Source organism: Python bivittatus, unplaced genomic scaffold (assembly GCF_059951505.1).
Source record: "Python bivittatus isolate LINGU-HERP-01145 unplaced genomic scaffold, Pbiv_v1 ctg000410_np1212, whole genome shotgun sequence".
Lineage (NCBI taxonomy): Eukaryota > Metazoa > Chordata > Lepidosauria > Squamata > Pythonidae > Python > Python bivittatus.
The window spans coordinates 13,334,954-13,357,244 of record NW_028277067.1 but is presented as its reverse complement, the minus strand read 5'-3'; the positions used below and the strand labels follow the sequence as shown (position 1 = coordinate 13,357,244).

Sequence of the window (22,291 nt, the reverse complement as noted above, 5' to 3'; positions counted from 1 at the left end):
TGGTCTCTATGTTCCAACAGCCCAAAACTCTTCACTTGTGACAGTGGGAACCCCTCAAATAACAGTCTGGGGCTCCAGAGCATTTGGCCTGGAGTCCTTAGCCAGAAAAACAAGCAATGGCTTCTGCTCTGCTATCCTGGGAAGGAAAGTGAGGAAGGGAAAAAGGAGGGAATGGGGTGTCAGGAAGAAAAAGAACTTTCCCCCACCCATTTTTGGCTCTGGTAAGCTGTTTTGAGCTCTACTTGCCATGGACAGCCAACCCGCTCCAGACTATGGAGCCCCTGATAGAAAAAACTTGCCCATCCTTGACTTGAGAGTTTGGGAGGTTTTGGCCAGCCACTTCTAATCACCCTCAGGATTGTTGTGGTGTGGTTATAAAGAGGGAAGGGCCTCATATCTGTGACCTTGATTTCCCCTCATACAAAAGTCAGGGTAAAAATACAGTAGGTATATAAAGGCAGAGGAAAAACAAACAATACCTTGTACTGTCGAAGGCTTTCACGGCCGGCATATGATGGCTGGTGTGGGTCTTCCAGGCTGTGTGGCCGTGTTCTGGAAGTTTTGTTTCCTAATGTTTCGCCAGCACCTGTGACCGGCATCTTCAGAGTGCAAAGATGCCGGTCACAGGTGCTGGCGAAACGTTAGGAAACAAAACTTCCAGAACACGGCCACACAGCCCGGAAGACCCACACCAACCAAACAATACCTTATTGTCATCCCCATCTTTAGAAGAAGAAAGTTGAGTTTGGGGATGTTGGCTAGGCTAAGTGTCCATGCCTCGTAACTGACATGCCTAAGGAAAAGGGGAGAAATCTCTTTGTGAGATGTCTATCTTGCCTTTCTTCTAGGAGCTCTAGATCAATGTTTCTCAACTTCAGCAACTTTAAGATGTCTAGATATCAATTCCTGCTGGTTAGGGATTTCTGGAAGCTGATGTACAGGCATCTTAAAGTTGCTGAGGTTGAGAAACACTGCTTTAGATGGCACACATGGGACTTTTCCTTTATTTTATCCCCACAACAGTAACTCTGGGACTGAAACAGGCTGAGAAAGAAAGTGATTGGCTTTAGTGAGTTTCCACAGGTGAGGGTGGACTTGAACCTGGACACCCCCACCAAGTCAGTCCAACACAGAATGAGGAATGGTGCAGATGATGATGTCACAATGGAAAAGTTTCTCCTCATTAGCAAAAGGGCCAGAAGAAAAAGAAGTTTATGTAGAGAGTAGAGCCAATGGGAGGGAGTGGGTGGATCTCCTTGCTCATATGAGAACTGAAGGGGTTATGGTCAGATGGAAAGGAAAAATGGGAACCTGCCTTTAAGGTCAGATGAACATGAATATGCCTTCTTTGAGGCTGAGTCATATTAGGCTCCATGACCCACCAGATTGTGTTTTTTTTGTTGTTGAGTCTTTCAGCTAAAATGAATAAATATGTGGAGAAGCTAATGTGCTGCAAATCATCAGTCTCAACCTTTATCTTGGGAATTAAAAGCAACAGAGAATGCACTTCAGTATCTTCTGTTTGGAAGTATGTTAATCTGGTAAATGAATGATTTCTCAGTGGCCCTGCCAACGAGGATGGCTATTTTGTAAAAATGATTACAGCACAGTAACAGCCCACTACCCCAAAAGGGCAAGAATCCCTGATTTAGGGTTCGTTTGGCTAATGTTTAAGGAATATTTAAGAACATTTGGCCTTATTCTATGATAGGGGAAAGAGGGGCAAGTCACCAGGCCTTTTTCAGCTAACTCTGCTTGGGTGGGTGGTCTTCAGAGAGAGATGGAGGCCTAGACAGCTCAGGTGGGAGGAAAACCCAATTTCTTGAGGTTCTTTGCTTCTCAGCAAGAAATGTCATGTAAAGGTTGAAAAGCTCATGGTGGCGTGGCCAGAGTCCCCACGTCCTCTCTCTCTCTCTCACCCTTAAGTCAGATTTGACTCCTGGTGAATACCTGGACAAGTCCCTGCAGTTTTCTAGCCAGCATTTTTGGAAGTGATTTGCCACTGCTTTCTTCACAGGGCTGAGAAGGAGTGACTGACCCAAGGTCACCCAGCTGGCTTGCATGCTTGAGGGGGGACTAGAACCCAGGCTTCCCCAACTCCTAGTCCAGCATCTTAACCACTAGCCCAAACTGGGTCTCTATACATATTATATAAATCACATAAACATGCTAGTCTCCTCTGAGCTGAGCTTGACTTCCACTAACTTCATAGATATCTCCATGCAGTTCTCTTGGCAGGAATACAGAAGATGCTGGTCGTTCTTTCCCAACTCCCCAGTTTAGCCCTCAGTGCTGGGATCTCCTGATGGTAATCAAGTCAGGAAAAGTCAGGGATGTTGGCAGCAATATGTAGAAAGAGGTGAGGCTTCAATCTCCCAGTTGCGCTCACCATTTTGATATCCTTGGCTGAAGATGACCTTGACCCAAGTACTAACCAGATCTGACTCTGCTTAGCTTTTTGAAATCTGCAAGACAGCCACAGGCTGCTTTTTAACCTACATAGTCCCCAGTTTAAGAACGAGTTATGTTCCCAAGGTCTGTCCTAAAGTTGAATTTGTATGTAAGTAGTATTGTATAATGAACTCAAATCATTGTGTATTTAACTGGAATTTTGCTACAATAGGCTCTGTTCGTAACTATGGGTCATCTGTAAACTGGACATTCTTAACTTGGGGACTACCTAGTACAATGCTGAACTTCTACAGATCAAAATAATCCCTATGAACCTTCCCCTTCATTCACTTTCTGAAAATATTGTATGTCCCATGATATGTGAAACTGATGGGCACTTAATAGGGATTTTTCTTTGGCAGCTTCTCAGCTGTTGAATTCCCTTTCGGGAGAGGTTTATTTGATGCTTTTATTACTGATAGAAAATTGTTTTTTGCTGTGTTTTTCATGATTACAAATCCTTTTTAATTTTTGAAGGCTCTTCTATTTTCCTACAATGTTTGCATTTATCTGCACTGATTTAGCTTCTCCGAGTTAGTGTAAATGATCCTGAGCAATTGAGAGTGAAGGAGCAGTTCAGAAATGCATTAATTAGATAATATCTTTTAAAAGATTTTCAATCCTTCGATAATACAGGAATAACATTCAAAAGAGGTCTTGAGAAAGAGATTTAGCTATTTTAGCCTTGCCTGCAGTTTAAGTTATGATGTTATTATTACATGATGGGCTCCCACTTCACACTAAGTAATAATTAATCATGGTTTGTTGAATAAACCATGTATCATGCTTAGCCATAAACCATGGTATTCAAACCACAATGGCTGGCTTTCATGTAATGCATTAAGCAAAAACCAAACAGACTGATACATGAATGTCTAACATAGTTTCTTATGTTCTTAGCTCACTGGTTAAATATGAGAAAGGCTGGTTGATATTTCATGAACTGGAGCAAATGGTTAAGAGGTCTCTCAGTTGGCAGGGAATCTATCATTTTGAATGATATGCCATCACAGTTTGGAGAGGGTGACTGCCATCTGGAGGAAGCAGCAACAGAACTGTGTGTTATGTGTGTAACAGAGGAGTTGGCAGCCTGGAGGATAGAAAGAATACAAAGACTGTGAATTGGCAGAAGGTGAAAGGATCTTTGAGTGCACAGAGGCTGATATTAAGAGTTTTGTGACTTGCCTGAGGAATCTGCTCCCAAACTCCTTCACTTGCTTATTCGTGAGCAGAAGTTAGTGTCCAATGTTCTCATCCAAAGGAAACAAAATCTGTACTCCATATAGTGTATCAGAGTGGGTGGGCAACCTGTAACCCCAGGGGCACATGTGGGTTACAAACCCCATTTGATAGCCTTCAGAGCTTCCCCTGACTGTTCTCTGACTGTTAAAGGGTCTCATGACCTCCAAGTCAGTGCTGCTGCTTCCTGCCATTTTAAACTGAGAGTTACGTGAAAATTGTAGTGCTCTAAAAATGTTATAAACAAATAAAATCCAATCTGGCTAAAAAACCCCAATGACCAGGGGGAGGCAGGGGGAATGAAAAATCCCAGTCCTTTATTTTTATGATCATCCTGTTCGTGGTTGCTCTTGGCCACCCAAGATTGTCCACCCCAGATGTTGTTTTCCTGAGAGAAGATGGGAAGCATAATGTGATACCAGGGAAGGGAGTCCATCTCTTCAGCATCTTTGGCCCGGGCCTTTTTATTTGAACAGGCAGGGTGTTAAGCAACAGAACAATAGGAACTGCAGGCATCTGCTTCTTTGAAGGCTCTGCTTTCTGCCAACTTCATTCCCTCTCGTCTGATGTTCCAAAGCTCTGGAGTCTGCAGGATCCTCATGACGACCTCCTCAAAGGCACTTTGCACCCCAGCCCTCATTTTAGCACTGGCTTCTAGAGGCAGAAACAAAACAGTGAGAGGTCTCTTTGTCAAATGAAGTACAAATGCCACAAATTAGCCTCTCTGAACCCATATCTTCCAGATAGGTTGGGCTACATTTCCATCAGTCTTAGAAAGCATTGTTAATGGTTAGAGATGATGGGAGTTAATGCATCTGGACAGTATTGCTTTGAAGAAACCTTTCCTGCTAAGTGGCCTGAGCAACACTCTTAGCTCCTCATCTACTTTTAATGGAAAATGGGATAAAAAGTGCTGCAAGTATAGTATTACAAATAAGTGTTAATAGATCCTGAGCTACTACAACTCCAGATGCAATAAGAACTTCTTTGAAGGGGATCCAGCTAAGTAGAAATCAGACAACATAATGGGCACCTGAGGACAGTGGTCTGGAGCAGTGGGGAGAGAGGGGGGTCTTTAACAGAGGAGCATTTGTTGTAGGAGGAGAGCAATGATGGGTAGACAAAAATCAAATGGAGTCTGACAGCACCTCTTCCGACTAACATATTAGAAGGAATATACTTGTTAGTTGGAAAAGATGCTATCAGGCTCCTTCTGATAGAAGAGTAAATAAAGCATCTTGACTGCTAAAGTCCTGTTAGAGTTCTACAAAAGGTAAATAATCCTGCATCTGGGTTATATTGCTTCAACATTGAGATGATCATATATGCCTTCATGCTCCTTGAAATGCTATTTTGTTTTTTTTTGAGGGGGGGGAATCTATAAAGCAATACAAGTGTATCATTACAGTGATGTAAATCTCAGGTTGCAGATGAGATCTTTCTATCTTGTTCTTATATAGCAGCCTTCCCCAGTCTGATGCCTCCATATAGGCAAGGCTATAATTCCCATCATTCTCAGCCAGCATATATGGTGGGAGATAGACTGGAAGACCCAGCTAGGGGAAGGCTGATCTAAAGTTACTTCTTGTGGCAGCCAATTTCTGTTTTAGGAAGGCTACAAAAATCTGAATCCCTACTAGAGACTAGGGAGGAATAAAGACGTAGAGAAAGCTCTTGTTGCTCCCATCTAGGGGCAGTCTGGATGTGTTTAGCCCATATCTTGTACCTCTAGTTCAGTGTTGTCCAAACTTGGCCACTTTAAGATGAGTGGACCTCAACTCCCAGAATTCCCCAGCCAGCCATTGCTGGCTGGGGAATTCTGGGAGTTGAAATCCACTCATCTTAAAGTGGCCAAGTTTGGGCAACACTGCTCTAGTCCAACCCATTTTTTATCTGATTTTAGAAGCAATTCGCTTGACCTTGCATATGACATTTTAAGGAGAATTTGTGTATGTGTCAAATCATCTCTCTAACCTCCATATAAAGTCTTAGTTATCGTCTCTGAAGCATCAGAAAAACATCTTGACAAAATTCAAAGCACATTGCTTAAAAGTTTGCCTCCCATTTCTCTACTTTTTTGATTTTTGAACATCATGACAGTAAGGGGAAATTGAGGGGTTTTTAAAAAGTGTGGTCAAAAATAAGCATGTTCCCCAAACTCTCTCATATGTTATTGTTCGGGCTGCTAGTTTTTCTTCATGATCTCCGGCAAATCAGGGGGTATGTCTTCCCCCCGAAAGAAAGCATGAAGCACAGAAGGGGTGGGAAAATTTCTTCTTCTGTTAAAAATGTGGAAGGCTAACTGCTGGTATTTGATGCATCTGTCTCAGTGTGAATTCCCCAATAACAAATAACTGTTTAAAGAATTCAAACTTCTTACAGGAAATTAAGTGTTGCATTCCTTTTTTCTTTATCAACAGATGCCTCGCTGCACCAGACCCAAAGGCCCATCTCTTTCAGCCATTCCCACAGGGGCCTACCAAAAGCCTCAGGTGAACCCAAAAGTGGGAGAAGAGCCGCAGAGCCCCACACTGTTCCCTAGAGGCACGCTGTTAGGGTTTGAATACATATGTGCCTCTCAGGAACAGAATGGTGCTCTGCAGCTCTTCTGCTTCTGGGCTGGCCTGAGGCATTCAGAGAGGTGAACTTTATACGGACAGTTACCATTACGATGGTATTGTTTTATGCCAACGCAAGGATGCAAGGACCATGCTTTACTTCAGTGGTGGGAAAAATAAAGTTTATGTTCGTTTACGTTGAGAGAGCATGGAACCTGCGGGCTTCTGAGTGCTACATAACGACAACCCCCAGCATCTCTCACCACTAGCTATGCTAGCTGGATACACAACATCTGGAAGGCTGTACATTCCCACTTTTTATGTATATTCATTCATCTCCCAATAACACTTCCCAGATGGATAGATATGGTGCCTCAAAAGTGTTGCTGCAGTTTTAAGCTATTAAAGCTTAAAAATGCACTAAGACTTTTGGCACAACCTGCATGTGTGTGTATGTATGCGTGTGTGTAATCTATGCCTATATCTGTCTTTACATGTACTTTCTATGGTAGCGGCTGCTCTCCCCCAATCTATTCAGGCTTGTTTGTAAAAAGCCACTTTTGGCTTCTCTCTTGGGTCTCTCCATCAAACACATCTGTAATCAGACACATCTGGAGAGCACCAAATGGGAGAAATAGGGAGAAAAGAAACAGTAATTATGAAAACAATTGCAGAGATCTATAGTATCTCAAACAACAGCACGTAACGAGTTTAGTTTGTTCCTGCTAGGTCTGTGGGTACATCTAATTTGGGCAATCATTCTTCCCTTAAGGCTGCCATTTTTTAAATGATCCTGAAATTCAGCCTGGCGAAAAAAACAGAGCAGCTAAAACTTCTCCTAGCCTGGAGATAAAAACATGTCTATCTCCCTTGCAGCATTATAGGCTGTTATTTAAGACATACAAATAAGGCCATTAAGAGGAAAACATGATTAACCCTTTTCCCACCCTTTCTTTCATTTATTCCTGGCATCCTGTTTTAACAAGTCAGGGCTAGAATTTTAAAGGTTACATTAGCATTGGATGAACTTAGGATTTATTCAACAGATGATTATTTTTAACCCAATGGACACCCCACATATCAACCTCTGTATGTATGTCTGTTTATTAAATTTATATGGCCGCCATCTCACAAGAAGTGACTCTAGGCGCCATACAGCAGAAAATATAAAAACAACAAACATGTCGCAAGCAGTCAAATTAAAAAGTTTTTAAAAAGCATAAAACACACAAGAGATTAGATCAGCAAGGGAGACACTGCGAGATTTCACCGGTCCCCTGGGATCCCCAGGCCAGATGACATAGCCAGGTCTTGAGGGACTTCCGGAAAATAAGGAGGGATGAAAATGACCTCAATTTGGGGGGGGGGGGAGAACGTTCCATAAAGCGGGCACCACAGCAGTGTTGGCAGCGTAATGCATTGGGAAGGACACTGACTCATATCTTTTGGGGTTTTTTTCTACATTGACACCACTGACATTTTCATAAGGTTGTAAAAAAGGTTTTGGAAAAAGTAATAAGGATAAAAAATATGAATGTGATGCTAAATTATATTTGGAACCTATCAAAGCATGAAGAATTTTGAATTTAGGCTGCATGGGCAGCAGCTAAGAAATTGTTTTATTCATATGGAAAGACTTGAATGAAAGATATACGTATATTTTCAATGCACAAACTGATCTTCGCTGAAGCTGTGGAAAGTCTAATCAACATGATTCCATGTGGTCAAGGTTAAATGTGTTGTTTAAAACTTGAGTTCTAACATATATTACTTTCCTTTTTTTCTTATTTATTTTGGGAGTGATATTGGTCATTTGGTTATCATTTTTCTTTTCCTTGTTATAGCAGTAAAAGCAATGCAAAATAAATATAAAGTCTGGCATGATCATACCATGACAAGACATAATTTTCTCCCTCGGCCCTGTAACATTGCCCTTATAGTATTTTGTCCTGAGCCCATAGTGAGACAACCTTAAGTCTTCCTTAGCGGTATAAAAATCACATTTTCCCCTTTATTCCAATGCTGTCCAATGACATACTTGTGGTGAGTAAAATCTGTAACTTTGGGGGCAAAGAACAGGTGTGTCTGGAGGTGCACCCATGCCCCCTTCTTCCTGTCGGTAGCCAGCTTCCAGATAGCCCCGTTCTCTCCCAGCCTTTGCTCTCTCCATTTGCACTTTGTTTCTGGAGTTTCTTTCAGACCCCCCCCCCTCACAACACACACACATATACATACTCCTATCTCCAACACCAACTTCTCTCCAGGCTTCCAGCAAGGAGAAGAGAGCACAACAGAGCTCCACAATTTCATTTGGGGAAGAAGAGGGGGAATATTTGTGTTAATTTACTTTAATGGGCTTTTGAAATGCACACTTATGCAGCAGCCCTGCTTTTCCTGAGTGCTGTGTCCAGAAAATGAGGGATGTTGAACTGGACATTTGTTGTTTATTGGCCAGCTTTCCTGTACTGTCCTTCAGTCATTCTTCCTCCTTCTCCACTGCAAGAGTGAGAGTGATTGTCCATCAGCAAATTCAGTTCTCTGGCTCTGTAGGACCTAGCTAGAGGAATAACCCTGGAAAGATCTGTCTCCCTTCTCTATGGGGTTATAACTGCCCTCCCCAAATGTTTCACTGTTTCACAGTATCTTGAGAGATGCACAAATGGGATGTGGGAGAAGGGGCAGGCAAACCAGCCTAGAGGAGCCAGGCCAAGCCCTGAAGTCAAACCCTTTGCATTCTGGCTGCAGTGCCCTGATGGATGTTCTCCCAGATGGCTGGGGATCAGGAAAGCCACAGAAAAAACACACTCACCTTGCCCATAAAGAATGGCTTATTCACAAATCAGGGCAGTCTCATTAGTATGTGATTTAGACACAATAGCAGCAGGATATGGATTGGCAATGGGGACAGCAAACATTATGCTGGTATTGTTTCATGTCAACTCAAGGATGGGCGGACAGTTCTTTAACTGGCAAAAGGTCCTGAGGCAGCAGTTCCATAGTTCTGAAAGGAGATCTAGGGACCATAAGCCAGAGCTCAGACTTTACAGAAGCAAATCTGATGTCAATCTGCCTCCCACCTAACCCCTACCACTGACATCAGACTTTGGAAGGTGTTAAAATGAAGGGTACTGGGGGTAGGCTGGGTAGGAAGGCCTCCAAAGACAATGAAAGGATGATTTTTGCCATCATTTTACTTCTGCAAAATCAGCCAGATTATTTCCTGATATTCCTCACATACCTACAAAGAGCATGGAGTGTTTCTGTGCAAACAGCAATCCTTCTCTTTTTTCTACTTCACGATCAGTCTGTAGATATGGAGAGAAAACCATTAGGTACTAGATATGGGGAGGGAGGAAGGAAGGAAGGAAGGAAGGAAGGAAGGAAGGAAGGAAGGAAGGAAGGAAGGAAGGAAGGAAGGAAGGAAGGAAGGAAGGAAGGAAGGAAGGAAGGAAGGGTCTCTCTTCTAAATTGGCAAAAAGGCCAGTTAGATTTTCTTTACAAAGATGCCATCTCCCCAGATCTGACAAGGCTTGATAAATTATAATTGCATAGGAATTCCAAGCTGTGCTGTGCTGTGCTGTGCTGTAAAAATAAAAAGCATCTCTCCATGAGGAGATGATGATGATATAAATCAAATATAGGATAATTAATGGATAAGATGTCTTAACTTAAAGGGCAAGCATAGAAAGACCCATAGGTCACATTGAGCCTATGGGCCAGCTACTTTTTGTTCTTTATCTTGGTAACTGATATTCTTGCATTTCCATCTTGACTTTTTTTTTTTTTACTAAAAGCTGGGAATCAACAGTGCCCTGCATAATCAAGGGTTCTTGATTTCCTCTCTTTTACTGTATCTCTCTCTCTCTCTCTCTCTGTGTGTGTGTGTGTAGTATATAGATTAGTTATACGTATATACTGTATATAAGTAACAGAACTGTTATCTCTGTAAAAACACAGTGACTGGTGAATGAGACAACAGATCTACAAATTCCTTGTTTTCAAACATAAAAACAAGACAAGTCTGAATCTTGTATTAAGGTTCCAAGAGCTCATAAAGGATGAATTTCCACCTCCAGTTTTACTTATTGTTCTTTTGAGCCTCTTTTGGGCTCTTTAGATTTTCTCCACTGAAAATCTCTGAAAAATGGTATATGTAAATGTTTGCCCGGCTAAGCTGGTTCTGACGTTCAGTTCAACATTAGTTCAACATTCAGTTCTAAGGGAGGCCTTGGCAATCCTCAATCTCTTTATCTCGGCCTCTCTGTACAAAACAGACAAGTGGCAAGATTTCCTGTCAGTCTGAGGGAGGAAACACACAAAAACTATAGTGCAACTGCTGTATTTTAAAAAAGATGTAAACTTTAGTGTAGTTAAAAACGGAAAAAAATCTGATTCCATTCATGTGTGCATAAGATGGCCTCTTCTATTCTTCATGTCCTGTTAAAAAACATTAAGTGCTGCCTCTGACCACCAAAATATTGCTTAGCCAACATCTAATACAATTACTGTGTATGGCCTTCAGAAATATTTTAACTAGATAATTAAAAACAAAATAGTTTTATTCATGGGAAGGTGAGATTAATAAAAGGGCAAGCCAGTCAGCACCACTCACAGCTATAGAAAGAAGATCCTAGGTTTCCTGATTCTTGGGTCAATCAATGCCATATGAACTTACTTTCTTTTTATAATGGGTAGAGCAGTTTTCCCTGAGCACAGTCCTGTTAAAAAAGGATGTATTCACTATGGCAAATGCACCTATATTGATAATCAAATGGGCAGTGAAAGAACCCCTGGGGATACTGGTTGTTTGTCCATTTTCCTTTGGTATTGCAACATATCTGAGGTTGACCTTGTGAGAGGAAAATTTTAGTAGCCTTCTATATGTTTTAATGTTAGTTTTGATTGCATTTGATAAAGCCAGGTTAGCTTCTTGTGACCTGTAGGGCAGTGACAGGAAAAGTCAAATGCAAGACTAAGCAACTTGTTGATGGGAATAGAACAGGAAGGTATGGTAAAATTAGCACCAAGGACGTTACGGATCAGTTGCTAAACCTAGGAGTCATGTCTGTGGTTTGTGGTTTTAAAGGATAAAAAGGATTGCATCTGAGGGGGTCGGTACCATTTTGGTCAAGCTGTCTACCTGACGGCTCGATTAAAATGGCCACGACATTGCAATGTGAATCTAAGTAGGTACCTTGTATGCTATTGGTTGAATTTTACTTGCTTGTTGAACTAACATTTAATAAAGCTTTTAGAACTTTGAAGTGACTTGTTTTATGGTGTGTCTGCCTCCCGTGTTTAACGTGGTTTTTCCCCTGACAACCTTTTCCATTTTGTATGCTGAGAATCAGTTTTAGTTCTGATATCATTTTATGAAGAACACGATAGTATAAACATAATTAAAGGAAGAAGAAGAACATGCAAAAGCAAAGAAATGCAGAGCAAAAGAAAAAAGAAAAAAAAGTGAACTAGAAATGCAGCAGAGTGCTGGAAGAGCAGCCATACGTGTGACCTCCCCAATCTATGACTGCTTTTCTTACTGGGGACGGGAAAAGCCCCGGAGCTAAACAAAACTCCAGTGACTAGCAAAAACAGAAACCAAAAAAGCAACCCAAAACCCAAAGTAGCAACAGAAAAGCTGCTGGCTTCAGAAGCAGCTTGAACAGATTGCCCGTTACATCAGAGCAGGAGGAAGATGGAGAGGTCTTGCTCAGGATACTGAGGTATGAAGGCAGCTGATGCCTCTGGCAAAGCGTAGGAGGCAGGCAACGACAGGGAGCAAACATCCAGCAGGCTTCTGCAGACTGGGACAAGATTCTCCAGCGATAGGGAGGGAGGGAGGGAGGGAAACTAATTACAGCCAGCCTTCTGAGTCCTGTGGCTTTACCTATTAACAGGCTCTGTGTTTCAGCTCTACCAGAGGCTGCATGCAATGTGCATTTGCTTTCAAGCAACCTAAAATGTGGGAGCGTTTTTTAATCTAGGATATATACAACTTTAATTATTCAGAGGACCATGGTTAGATCACATTGCATGGAAAAGCCTTTTTGTTACAATGATAGCTCATTGTGCAATTTAACCTATTTTCTCTATGCATCCCATAACACATAGACTCCTCTCTGTTTCACTCCCTCTCCTTTAAGTCTGTGCACTTTTCAGCTATATTTTCTTTTTTTCTCCACCCATAGATCTTTCTGCAGTCCTATTTCTCAGGTTCCCACTCCCCATTTTTCTTTATTTATTTCCACAATTCTCTCTGTATCTGTTATTCCTTTCCCAATACCTTTTCTCACTGTTGTTCAGTCATTCAGTTACTTTCAACTCTGTGCCCGAGGGTATCTATTCAGCAGGACTGCCTGTCACAAACTGCTTCTCTGAGTTCTTGTAAGTTTCTGCTTGTGTTGTCAGTAATAGTATCTAGGTACCACCTTATCTTCTGTCAATTATTTTTGATTGCCTTCCATTTTTCCAGGGTCTTCTCCCATGAGTTTTGCCTTTACATTACATGTCCAAAATATCTAATCTCTAATTTTAATATGAGCATTCTAGTGAGCAGACTGGTTTTATATCATTTCGTTTTGAATGATCTGTTCTTGCAGTCCGAGGTGTTCTCAACATTTTTCTCTAGCACCTTAACTCAAAGACCTAACTTTTTCTTCATTCATCCATTCTGATGATCCAGATTTTATAGTCATATGTTACATCTAGGGAAACCATAGCCTTGACAATACGTACTTTTTCTCATTACTCTGGTTATACATGCATCTCCAACTCTAATCTCCCACTTATGGATCTCCTGCTCCCTGAGCAAGATAAGTGAAGAAGAGACGGGTGTGTGTGTGTGAACAAAACTTCCTAGCAGCCTCTGACTTTCTGACTTTTGTTAGTTCTCTTCAACCTCTGTCTTCATATGCTACATAGGAACAGCACAGCAAGTGTCAATAAGAACTATGGGAGAAAGAACCCTCCTTCCAGTAAATGCTGAGCATTCACACTACTACAATCTGAACCAAATGTGAACATTATGAGAGCAAACAGGCTGTATGGGGCGGGGGGGGGGCGGAAATTAAGACAAATGGCTAAATGAGTGAGGTCCTTTCAGGAGATCACATCAGTTGCAGAATATGACCGCCACAAATATCTAAGAAATAAGTATGTGCCAGCCCTCCTGCTCATTCTGTTTCCTTGATTTAAACTAGGGGGACATAATGTGAAGTTCTAGGGCTTCTCTTGGTTGTGGGAAGCTTGAATGCAGCCCCTGGAGACCCACAAAAAGTTGCTATCTGATTGTAATTATTAATGTGAAAGAAGGAAAACAATAAGCACTACATACAGAACAGTATTAAACTGAATTAAATTCAGCTTGTCTCCCCTTTCCCCCACCTCTCTCCTTGCCCACCCAGTTTGCCACACTAACACCAAGCACAACCCTGCTAAGGGCCTCTAACTCACCTCATCAATTTTGTTGCCCACCAGCATCTTCACAACATTTTTTTTGGTATAGATTTCCAGCTCCTGCAGCCAGCTTTCCAGGCCCAGAAAAGTCTCTCTCCTGGTAACATCATAAACTGCATGATGGTGTAAAACAAACAGATGCCTTTGTGCTTACATAGAAGAGCATCTCAGTAAGGCAGAGAGGGAGAAAAAGTTGATCCACTTCTAGTCAGATGACATAAAGTGATTGGGCTGGACAGAACCATGTCTGGTCCTTCCTGGGCCTATGAGCATTCTTGGACTATGTTCCAATCATCTCTAACTATCAATCATCCTTACTGGGCTGGTAGGCCCATAACATCTGGAGGGATCTAGGTGGGGCAAAGTCTGTTGTGACATTCCACTGCAGAAGGTAGCCCAAGTGGTGTGTATGTCGCAAAGGTAAGCACTCCGATGCCTCCCAAACACTCTGGCCTTCAAGTCCCATCAACTATCTAACATGTCTAAGGGCAAGAGAGGATGGTAGCTGTGATTGAAGACATTTGGAGGCCACCAGATTTTTTTGTCTGTTTGCTGTCCTTGGAGTCCTTATCATCATGACAGCCTAAAAGCATGTTTTCTTGAGCTATGGAAAAACACACAATCATCAAAGCCCAAGAACAGGCTTAACATACACACAGAGGAAAATCTCAAAATTCTCCCCAAAGTCAGGAGGAAAATGGAAGATCCTGGCTTCATTTATCTGTGTGATGCGGACCCATATCCCCTGCATCATCATCCCGTCCATGGCAGCCCTCCTCCAAATATGGCCCCTGGCCACCAAGAGGAAGTCTGTCTCTGCTCTGCAACCAACTGTGCTAGAAAGTTATTCTGCATTTTAATACTTTTTTTCTTATCGCAGGGGGAAAAAAGCAGCAGCTTGTAGACTGCTATAGCACAGGTTAAGTATACCACATAATGAGAACAGCTTTTCTTCCCAGGGTGCAACAGAGAAATATGGGATTCTGTGAATTTCCTTCTGAAATTCATCCATAAGCTTCTGAGGCTTCTCAGGCCTTTTCCCATGATTTATTATTTCTTGTGTGGTCTCTTTCTCCATAAGTGGCACTTCTGCTCTGAGTCCAGTGCAATTTCTTGAGCATTCAAAGGGCAGCATTTTGTATCTGAACAAAGGTACTCTTCCCCATGGTGCATGCAGTGGAATTGTAATTATTGCACCAAATAGGGTTTTGTGACTACGAAGGGCACATCCATTGCCTGTAATTAGTGTCAAGCCATAAGGACATCGTCCCCACATGACCAAATCACTTTGGGAACATTGCAAAAAATTCTGCAGGGGAAATGGGGGATGGGGATATTTACAGCCATGTTAAAATACCCTTGGGGGCTTAGCTTGACTTGGATCAAAACCTGACAGGTTCATTGGCTTTACATCTCCATCAGCATCAATAGAAACATCTTATAAATCAAGCGAAGGGGTCTTCAGCTTTCATATCTGAAATATTTTTAAGTAACACAAGGCTCTGCTGAGGGAACAAGCACCATCAACAAACAACTCAATGGCGTAGGAGCAAACCCCATCAATTGTTCTTCCAAGGCTGCTGGTGCCAGCTACCCTGAGAGGAAAAGATGTACTTCCATTTACCTCCGCCTTAATGTGTTTGGCTTCAGTGGGGTTAATTATGTTCACGCTACAACTGCCACCTACCTAAAATTACACCTTGAGCACCTCGATAATAGCTTGGAGTCAATGTTCGAAATCGCTCCTGCCCTGCTGTGTCCTGCAAAAAGGAAACAAAGGTGTTTTTTTTTTTAAGATAATTTAAAACTCTGTAGCACAAACATAAAAAAAAAAAAAAAGTTAAGTTTTGCAAGAAATGAAACTGCCTTTTGGGTAGCTAACAGATGTTCTCAAGACTGGGAGGCCCTAAAGCTAAAATCCAAAGTCACAATCTGCACAGTCAGCCATCATGAGCTCTATAAAACAATAAAAGTTTTCCAGGTTTGATAACATCACACATGTTTATGAGAAGAGGTGCAGTATGTGAAGAAGCAAGACAACTTGCTTAGGAGATATTGTGTAAGAGTTATATATGATTTTTGCCCTGGCATCTTCTCTACAGTTTCAGTTCCAGATATGAATGTGTGCAGTTGTTAAATCAATACCGCAGCCTATATATTGGAGAAGGCAAGCTCCTGGCTTCAAGGTCTGCATTTGATGCCAGGCATCAGAGTTGAGGACTGCACACGACTTGCTCTGCACATGCAGACACATGTGTACGCATAAAGCTTTTCTTTCTATTCCCCCCTCTAAGATCTCAAGGCTCCAATAGTCATAGACTCCTCTCAGCACAGGAGTCAAAGCCTGTGCTTTGGTGCTTAGAGAATTCTATGGCTACTGCAACTTTCAGGAAGAGGCTGGGATTACTGAGTGGATTTTATGGCTGTCCCCTGCCAGACTCTGTAGCCATAGAGTCGTGCATTGAAAGGACTCTATAGTCACAGAGCCGTGCAAGAAATTCGCAGCAACTGTGTTGCAGGGAAAGAGCAGCAGGGTGAGTTATCCGATATTGATATTTAAGTATCCCAAACTCTTACCAATGCACATACGTGCACCCCCCCCCACAGCCACCAAGTATTGGGAAGCACAGGAAAATTCACCAGGATTTTGAATAATTAGAAAAAAAAATTAAAGGGGGAAAAATAACCCCTTAATGGAAAAACTCCCAGGGTGTAATAGCCTAATACGGACTGAGCATGCTGTTACTCAGAATCTGGACTTGCACAATATCAACAGGGCATTGTTGATTTTAAAACATTACCACTCTCGCACTTGAAGCAGGGGGCTGTTTAATATAAAACAGCAACTATCAGAGCACGTTGGAGCTGTGTATGAGTCACTGCAGCGCCAGAGGTTAAGATTAGAAAAAGCACACTGTTGCTTCTGTTTGAAGACATAACTATCTGGGGACCTCCAGATGAAAGTGCAGATTTGGTTACGGGTTGGGAGGACAGCTTCACTGCCACTCGCAAGGCAGCAAATATTGCTGCCCAAATGTGTATTTTTGTTTCCTTGTGCTGAGCGGGGCACCTGGGCTCTCACTGGAGAAAAACTGCAGCTCGCCTGCCTTCCAGCTCCTACTTTTCTTCCTTAGCATCCTGGCATGACAGCATCAGTTGCTTGGGAGGGGAGAGATACAAACTTGGGAGAACCGCCCGAATTTATTTATTTTCGAGAGGAAAGAGGATGTTTTGGTATGAATCTGGGGGCAGAACAAGGCAGTTGAGCCCTGCTGACTGGCAATTTTCTGCTTGCCTATGGAGCCAAAGAGATCACCACCCTGATTGGCTAGTGGTTCCCTGCATGTAAACATGCTCCAGCCTTGTAGCATCCCAATTTCCGAAAAGGCCTGAAATGATCAGAACAGCCCAGAATAACAGAGAGTGCGCTTTGAACTGGAATCTGAAGGGTTTGCAGATGGGAAGACTGGTAATCTCTATGGATGTAATGCAGCTCTAATGACAGTTTCAGAAATATGTATGCCTAGCATAGATCGAAAGAATGCTGCTTTTTCATACGTCTCTGCCTTTCTTTCTCTGCTTAGAAAGAGATTAATTTCCAGGACTGGAAAGGGAGACTGTACTGCTTACCCATATTGCTAGCTGAAGGGGAAGATCCCCAACCACCATCTTCTTCACTTTAAAATCAACACCTGATAACCAAACAGAGAGAGATGGGATTTGCAAAATACACCAAGCCATCTGTCCCTAACATGGCACCTGAGAGCAACAATGTGCCTGCTTACCAACAGCCTGGCACTTGCCAAAATCTCTGCTCTGCCTAATTATTTTCAGAGTCTTTTAATAGAGCAGACAAATAGAAAGCAATGCAGCCTTAGGCATAACCCGCATTTCCAGCAAGGTCCCCAATTCCCAGTAGTATTTGGAGGCATTCTTAGAAAACACATTATTGGAGGACTGCAGTCTGGTTCTTTGTTTGCTTCATTTAGTTCATAAATTTATTTTAACTTGAATTTTTTTTCCTAAGAATGCTTCTCACATCTTAGAAAATAAAAATAAAGGACTGAAGCTGCTGCTTTGTTTGGAAGCATGCCCTCCTGGTGAATGGACAATTTGTGATTGGCCATGCCTACCATGGCTGCCATTTTGTAAGAATGCCCATAATGCCTTCCCAAAGTTCCACATTGTTCATTAGCTCAGCAAGGCTGGGAACTCCTGGGCTAAGCCATCAATGTTGGTTTACAGACCAAATATATTAACCCAAACCCAATAAAACCACACTGTGGCTTGGTGGTGACGTGTGGACCCTGCTAGAGAAACACAGAAGAATCAGAACAGCAATCTAAGTGCTTATATTAGTTTAGGAAGTTTTGAACAGAGACATAAGACAAGATGAGGGGATAATGGGTGTAAAAATTTAAAAAGAGATATACAAATCTTTTGTATGTTTTGTATCTTTTTTCTGAGCTTTTGCAGATGATCTGGTGTTGGTGTTGGAAGAGCTGTTGAAAGGGATAGAACTATTAATGAGAAAATTAAAAGGGTTTGATGCATTAGCTGGCTTTAAGATTAATAAAAGACAAAGATGTTAACAAAAATATGAAGACACAAGATCAAATAGAATTGATGAACAAAACAGGTTTCAAGATTGAGAAAAAAAGTAAAATACTTAGGTGTTAATTTGACAAATACGAACTGTATGTTGTTTCAGAATAATTATGTTAAGTCCTGGAATGCAGTTAAAAAAGACATGTTAAGATGGGAGAAATTACAACTGACATTGTTGGGAAGAATTTCTGTGATAAAAATTAATGTTTTGCCTAGGATGTTATTTTTGTTTCAGACAATACCAATTTTGACTACTGATTTACTATTTAAACAGTGGCAGAAAGATATATCTAAATTTGTGTGGCAAGGCAAAAAACTGTGAGTTAAATATAAAGTGTTGCAAGATGCCAGAGAAAGAGGAGGTTTAGCTTTACCTGACTTGAAATTGTACTTTGTAGCTTGCTGTTTAGTCTGGATGAAAGAGGGGGTGACACTGAGAAACAGAAGGCTCTTGGACCTGGAAGGGCATGATTTGAGATTCGGGTGGCACGGCTATTTATGGTATGACAAAATTAAGGTTAATGTAGATTTCAGAAATCATTTTATTAGACATCTCATTTTGAGGATTTGGAATAGATATAAATCTAGATTGTGTCTGAAAATACCTTTATGGCTACCGCTGCTAGAAGCATATTATAGAAGAGAAATGGTAACTAAGAAGAAATGGCTAACTTATGGTGAAATTTTAGATTTTTACTAGAGAGAATTTAAAATAAAATCAAGAGAAGACTTGGTATCAGAAGGATATATGTGTCAATGGTTTTCACATGTACAATTAGTAGAAAGATTTAAAGTTGATAAAAGGACACATGGTTTTGAACATGATAAAACTGTATTTGAAATTGAGTTATGTACTAAAGACAATGATCTTATTGCTAAAACGTATAAACTTGTTGAGATTTGAAACAGAAGATGAACAAATTAAAGACTATATGATAAAATGGGCTAAAAATTTTGGATATATTATACAAATGGAACAATGGAAAAATATGTGGATGAAAGGGTTGAAATTTATATTATAATCTGAAAGAGAATTTTTATAAAATGATGTATCAATGGTATCTGTCACTGGAAAGATTGTCAAAAATGTACAAAGGGACTTCAAATATATGTTGGAAATGTGAACAAGAAGAAGGAACTTTTTATTACATGTCCACCAAAGATGATAAAGTTAAAAAAATTTGGACTCAAATACATATACCAATTCAGAAGATTTTGAAGATTAATATACAATCAAAACCAGAGACATTTCTTTTGGGGCTGATGGATAAACAATTGGAAAATTCTCATGGATCTTTGTTTTTATATATGACAACTGCAGCGAGAGTTTTATATGCTCAAAGATGGAAAGATATTACCTACAATGGAAGAATGGATGGTAAAGTTAATGAAGCTAGCTGAGATGGAGAAATTGACAGCTTTGATTAGAGAAAAGACATTGACTAATTTTAATGTTAATTGGAAGCCCCTTTTGGACTTTCTGCGGAAACAGAAACAATGAAATTATGACATATGGATTTGATATTAGTAAAATTAATAGATTATAGAAAAAATGGATGTTAAGTTATAATCCTAGAGTAAAAATTTAATGTATGTTTTACTTATATTTGCTGTAAAAGAAGATGAATTTTTTTTGTATTTCTGTTTCATTATCTTTTTGCACTTCTGTACTCCTTCTTTCACTTTATTCTTTCTTTTCTTCTATTCTTTTTCTTGACTATTAGTTCTTGTTAGTTTTTATCTTTCTGTTTTTGAAATTTAATAAAGTTATAAAAAAAAGAACAGCAATCTAAGCACATCTGGAGGGGAGCAGGTCAGAGAAGGCTAGCACAGGGCATTTTAGATCAGTTGTTGGAGGTATGAGCAGGAAATCCTTATCTAATTCATACAATCTGCCAAACTAGACAATGGATTAAATGTGGTTAAAGAAAAGTGCCTTAAACATAATTTGTAAAAATGGTTTGTGTAAATTTAGTCATCCAAAACCTGATCTAGTCTGTATTATTCCAACCTGGATGTTTCTTCTAAAAATCTATGATTAATTTTCCTTTTCAGCCACTAGACATAGATTATATCGACATCAAAGGCTAATTTAAAAAGCTGGTTAATCAATACAAGGACACCCCCCCCCCCATTATTTGCAGTTCTATGACAAATCTTGGGTACAAATCTCAATTTCTGCAATGGTACCTATTTCAGGTTTGGACAACGTAGTATGCAACAAAACGTGGTTAAGGAGCCAAGTATGAGGGGTACTAAAAATGTTATGTGTGTGTGTCTTTAATGAAGCTATTTAGCTTAGCTACCAAAATGGGAAGCTGTAACAGTCAGTTTTGTTTTTTTTCTCTTTTTCCCATACATGAACAGGCAGCATTGCTCACCAATCGTTGGGCTGAGGTATGGCTCAAACTGGTCTTCGGCGAATCTCAGCAAAAGGCTACAGGAAGAGACAAAGGGGGGAAAAAAAACAGTAAGCCATGAGGAACACCTCTCTGCCTTTCTCTCTGGGACAGAGTTCCCACCTGTCTTCCCACTCTGTGACCCTCTTCTTCCCGTGCACCTGGATTTCCCCACTGCGCTGTCTCCAACCAACAACAGCTTCAGGGTGGGCAGAGATGCGACGTCCTCTCGTGCCATGGCAAGCCTTATTACCAGATGCTCCAGGGAATTAAGTGGAATGAAAACAAGGATGCTACCCCAACATCCAAGCCAAAAAAGCTAGAAAGGGAGAAGAGGAGGAGTCAGAAGATAGTTCACCACCACTAAGTCCCCCACCTCTCTCTCCAGCTGAAAGAATGAATTATGGTCTGGGAAGACAAAATTGCAGTTTGGGAAGATTTATCTGCAGGTAACAAAAGAGGCTTGAAGAACTTTGTGCGATGGGACAAAGAAGAAATGAAGAGGAATCAAATCCTATGACAATATTTGAATGAACTAAAGATTAAGACTGTTAGATGTAAAAGTAAGGAATATAAAGTTGGTTTATTTGATCAAGATTAAAACAAGATATATTGTTACTTCTGGCAACCCTTTATGGACTTTCTGCTGATACCAGGACTGAAAAGATTATGTTTTGTGGATTTGTTTATAGATAAGAAATGGGATATGGGATGAAGAGATAAATGTTTGTAACCTTAGAGGGGAGTGAAGAGTCACTAAATTTGTTTATACTTGTTGTGATGAAGGTTGAAAGTCACTTCTTTATATATTTCTATATTATATTATATTATATTCTTTTCTCTTTCTTTTTTTCTTGCACTTTTTATTCCTTTCTATTTTCTTTTTTTAATTTGTTTAGTTTGTATTAGATTTCACTGTTATAATCAAAATTCTTGATAAAAATTATGTGTGATGTGTGTGTGTCAGAGAAGGTATATTTGCAGGAAAGATGGGAAGGCAGGGCAGAAGAGAAATTATTCCTTGAGGATAGGCTTTGCAGTCACTAGTTTTGTTGTAAAAATAAATAGAACTTTGAAAAGTGCTTCTTAATGTGAAAAAAAAATGAATTCAGTGGTGAGAAAAGCACTCTATGCATGCTTAAAGAGCCTGCTTACAAACCATGATTGTTTGAATCTAGCCAATTGTGATTTAGTGAAGAAACAATTGTTAAGCAAACCAATAGCATGTTGTGTGAACACAGCTATTATTTTTCAGACCAATCTACACAAAAGATTGTTACAAAGATAAAATGAAAGAATAGGAAGAACCATGTAGGTCACTTTATGTCCCTGGAGGAAAGAAAGGAAATAAATGTAAGAAAGAAATACCTTTTTAGGGAGTAAGTTCCCCTGAATTCCATTGCAGCTAAATATCGTCCAAGTTAAACAGCTGTGATACACAAAACTACACACAAACCAAGTACAGGCCAGTCTAATGGGTCATGCGAACACTGCCTGTGGGATATGTTTGCTGTGCTGTGCATATTCAGAAAATTGAATTATCTAAGTGAAAGATGGGTGTCATGTAAACAGCCACGGCAT

The 22,291-nt window shown here is 40.6% G+C and overlaps 1 protein-coding gene across 1 annotated transcript; it reads right to left on the bottom strand.

Annotated features, from left to right (window-relative positions):
• Positions 1 to 4,139: 4,139 nt before the first annotated feature.
• Positions 4,140 to 22,185, bottom strand: LOC103058935 (ras-related protein Rab-18-B-like). The gene is made up of 7 exons (XM_007428569.3): positions 20,872 to 22,185; positions 20,693 to 20,748; positions 17,334 to 17,395; positions 15,391 to 15,463; positions 13,701 to 13,816; positions 9,487 to 9,553; positions 4,140 to 4,344 (listed from the first exon to the last, which is right to left on the bottom strand). Exons 1-7 carry the CDS (start codon positions 20,946 to 20,948, stop codon positions 4,175 to 4,177), a joined length of 621 nt encoding a protein of 206 aa, XP_007428631.1. The 5' UTR covers positions 20,949 to 22,185; the 3' UTR covers positions 4,140 to 4,174.
• Positions 22,186 to 22,291: the final 106 nt, after the last annotated feature.

Bases quoted from the DNA above. Each gene is read 5' to 3' on its own strand.
- LOC103058935 (XM_007428569.3), bottom strand. From the start codon at position 20,948: ATGGCACGAGAGGACGTCGCATCTCTGCCCACCCTGAAGCTGTTGTTG. The intron at 20,749-20,871 runs GTGCACGGGAAG...CTCTTCCTGTAG, and splicing joins AGCGCAGTGGGGAAATCCAG to CCTTTTGCTGAGATTCGCCG. The intron at 13,817-15,390 runs GTAGGTGGCAGT...ACCATCATGCAG, and splicing joins TGCTCAAGGTGTAATTTTAG to TTTATGATGTTACCAGGAGA.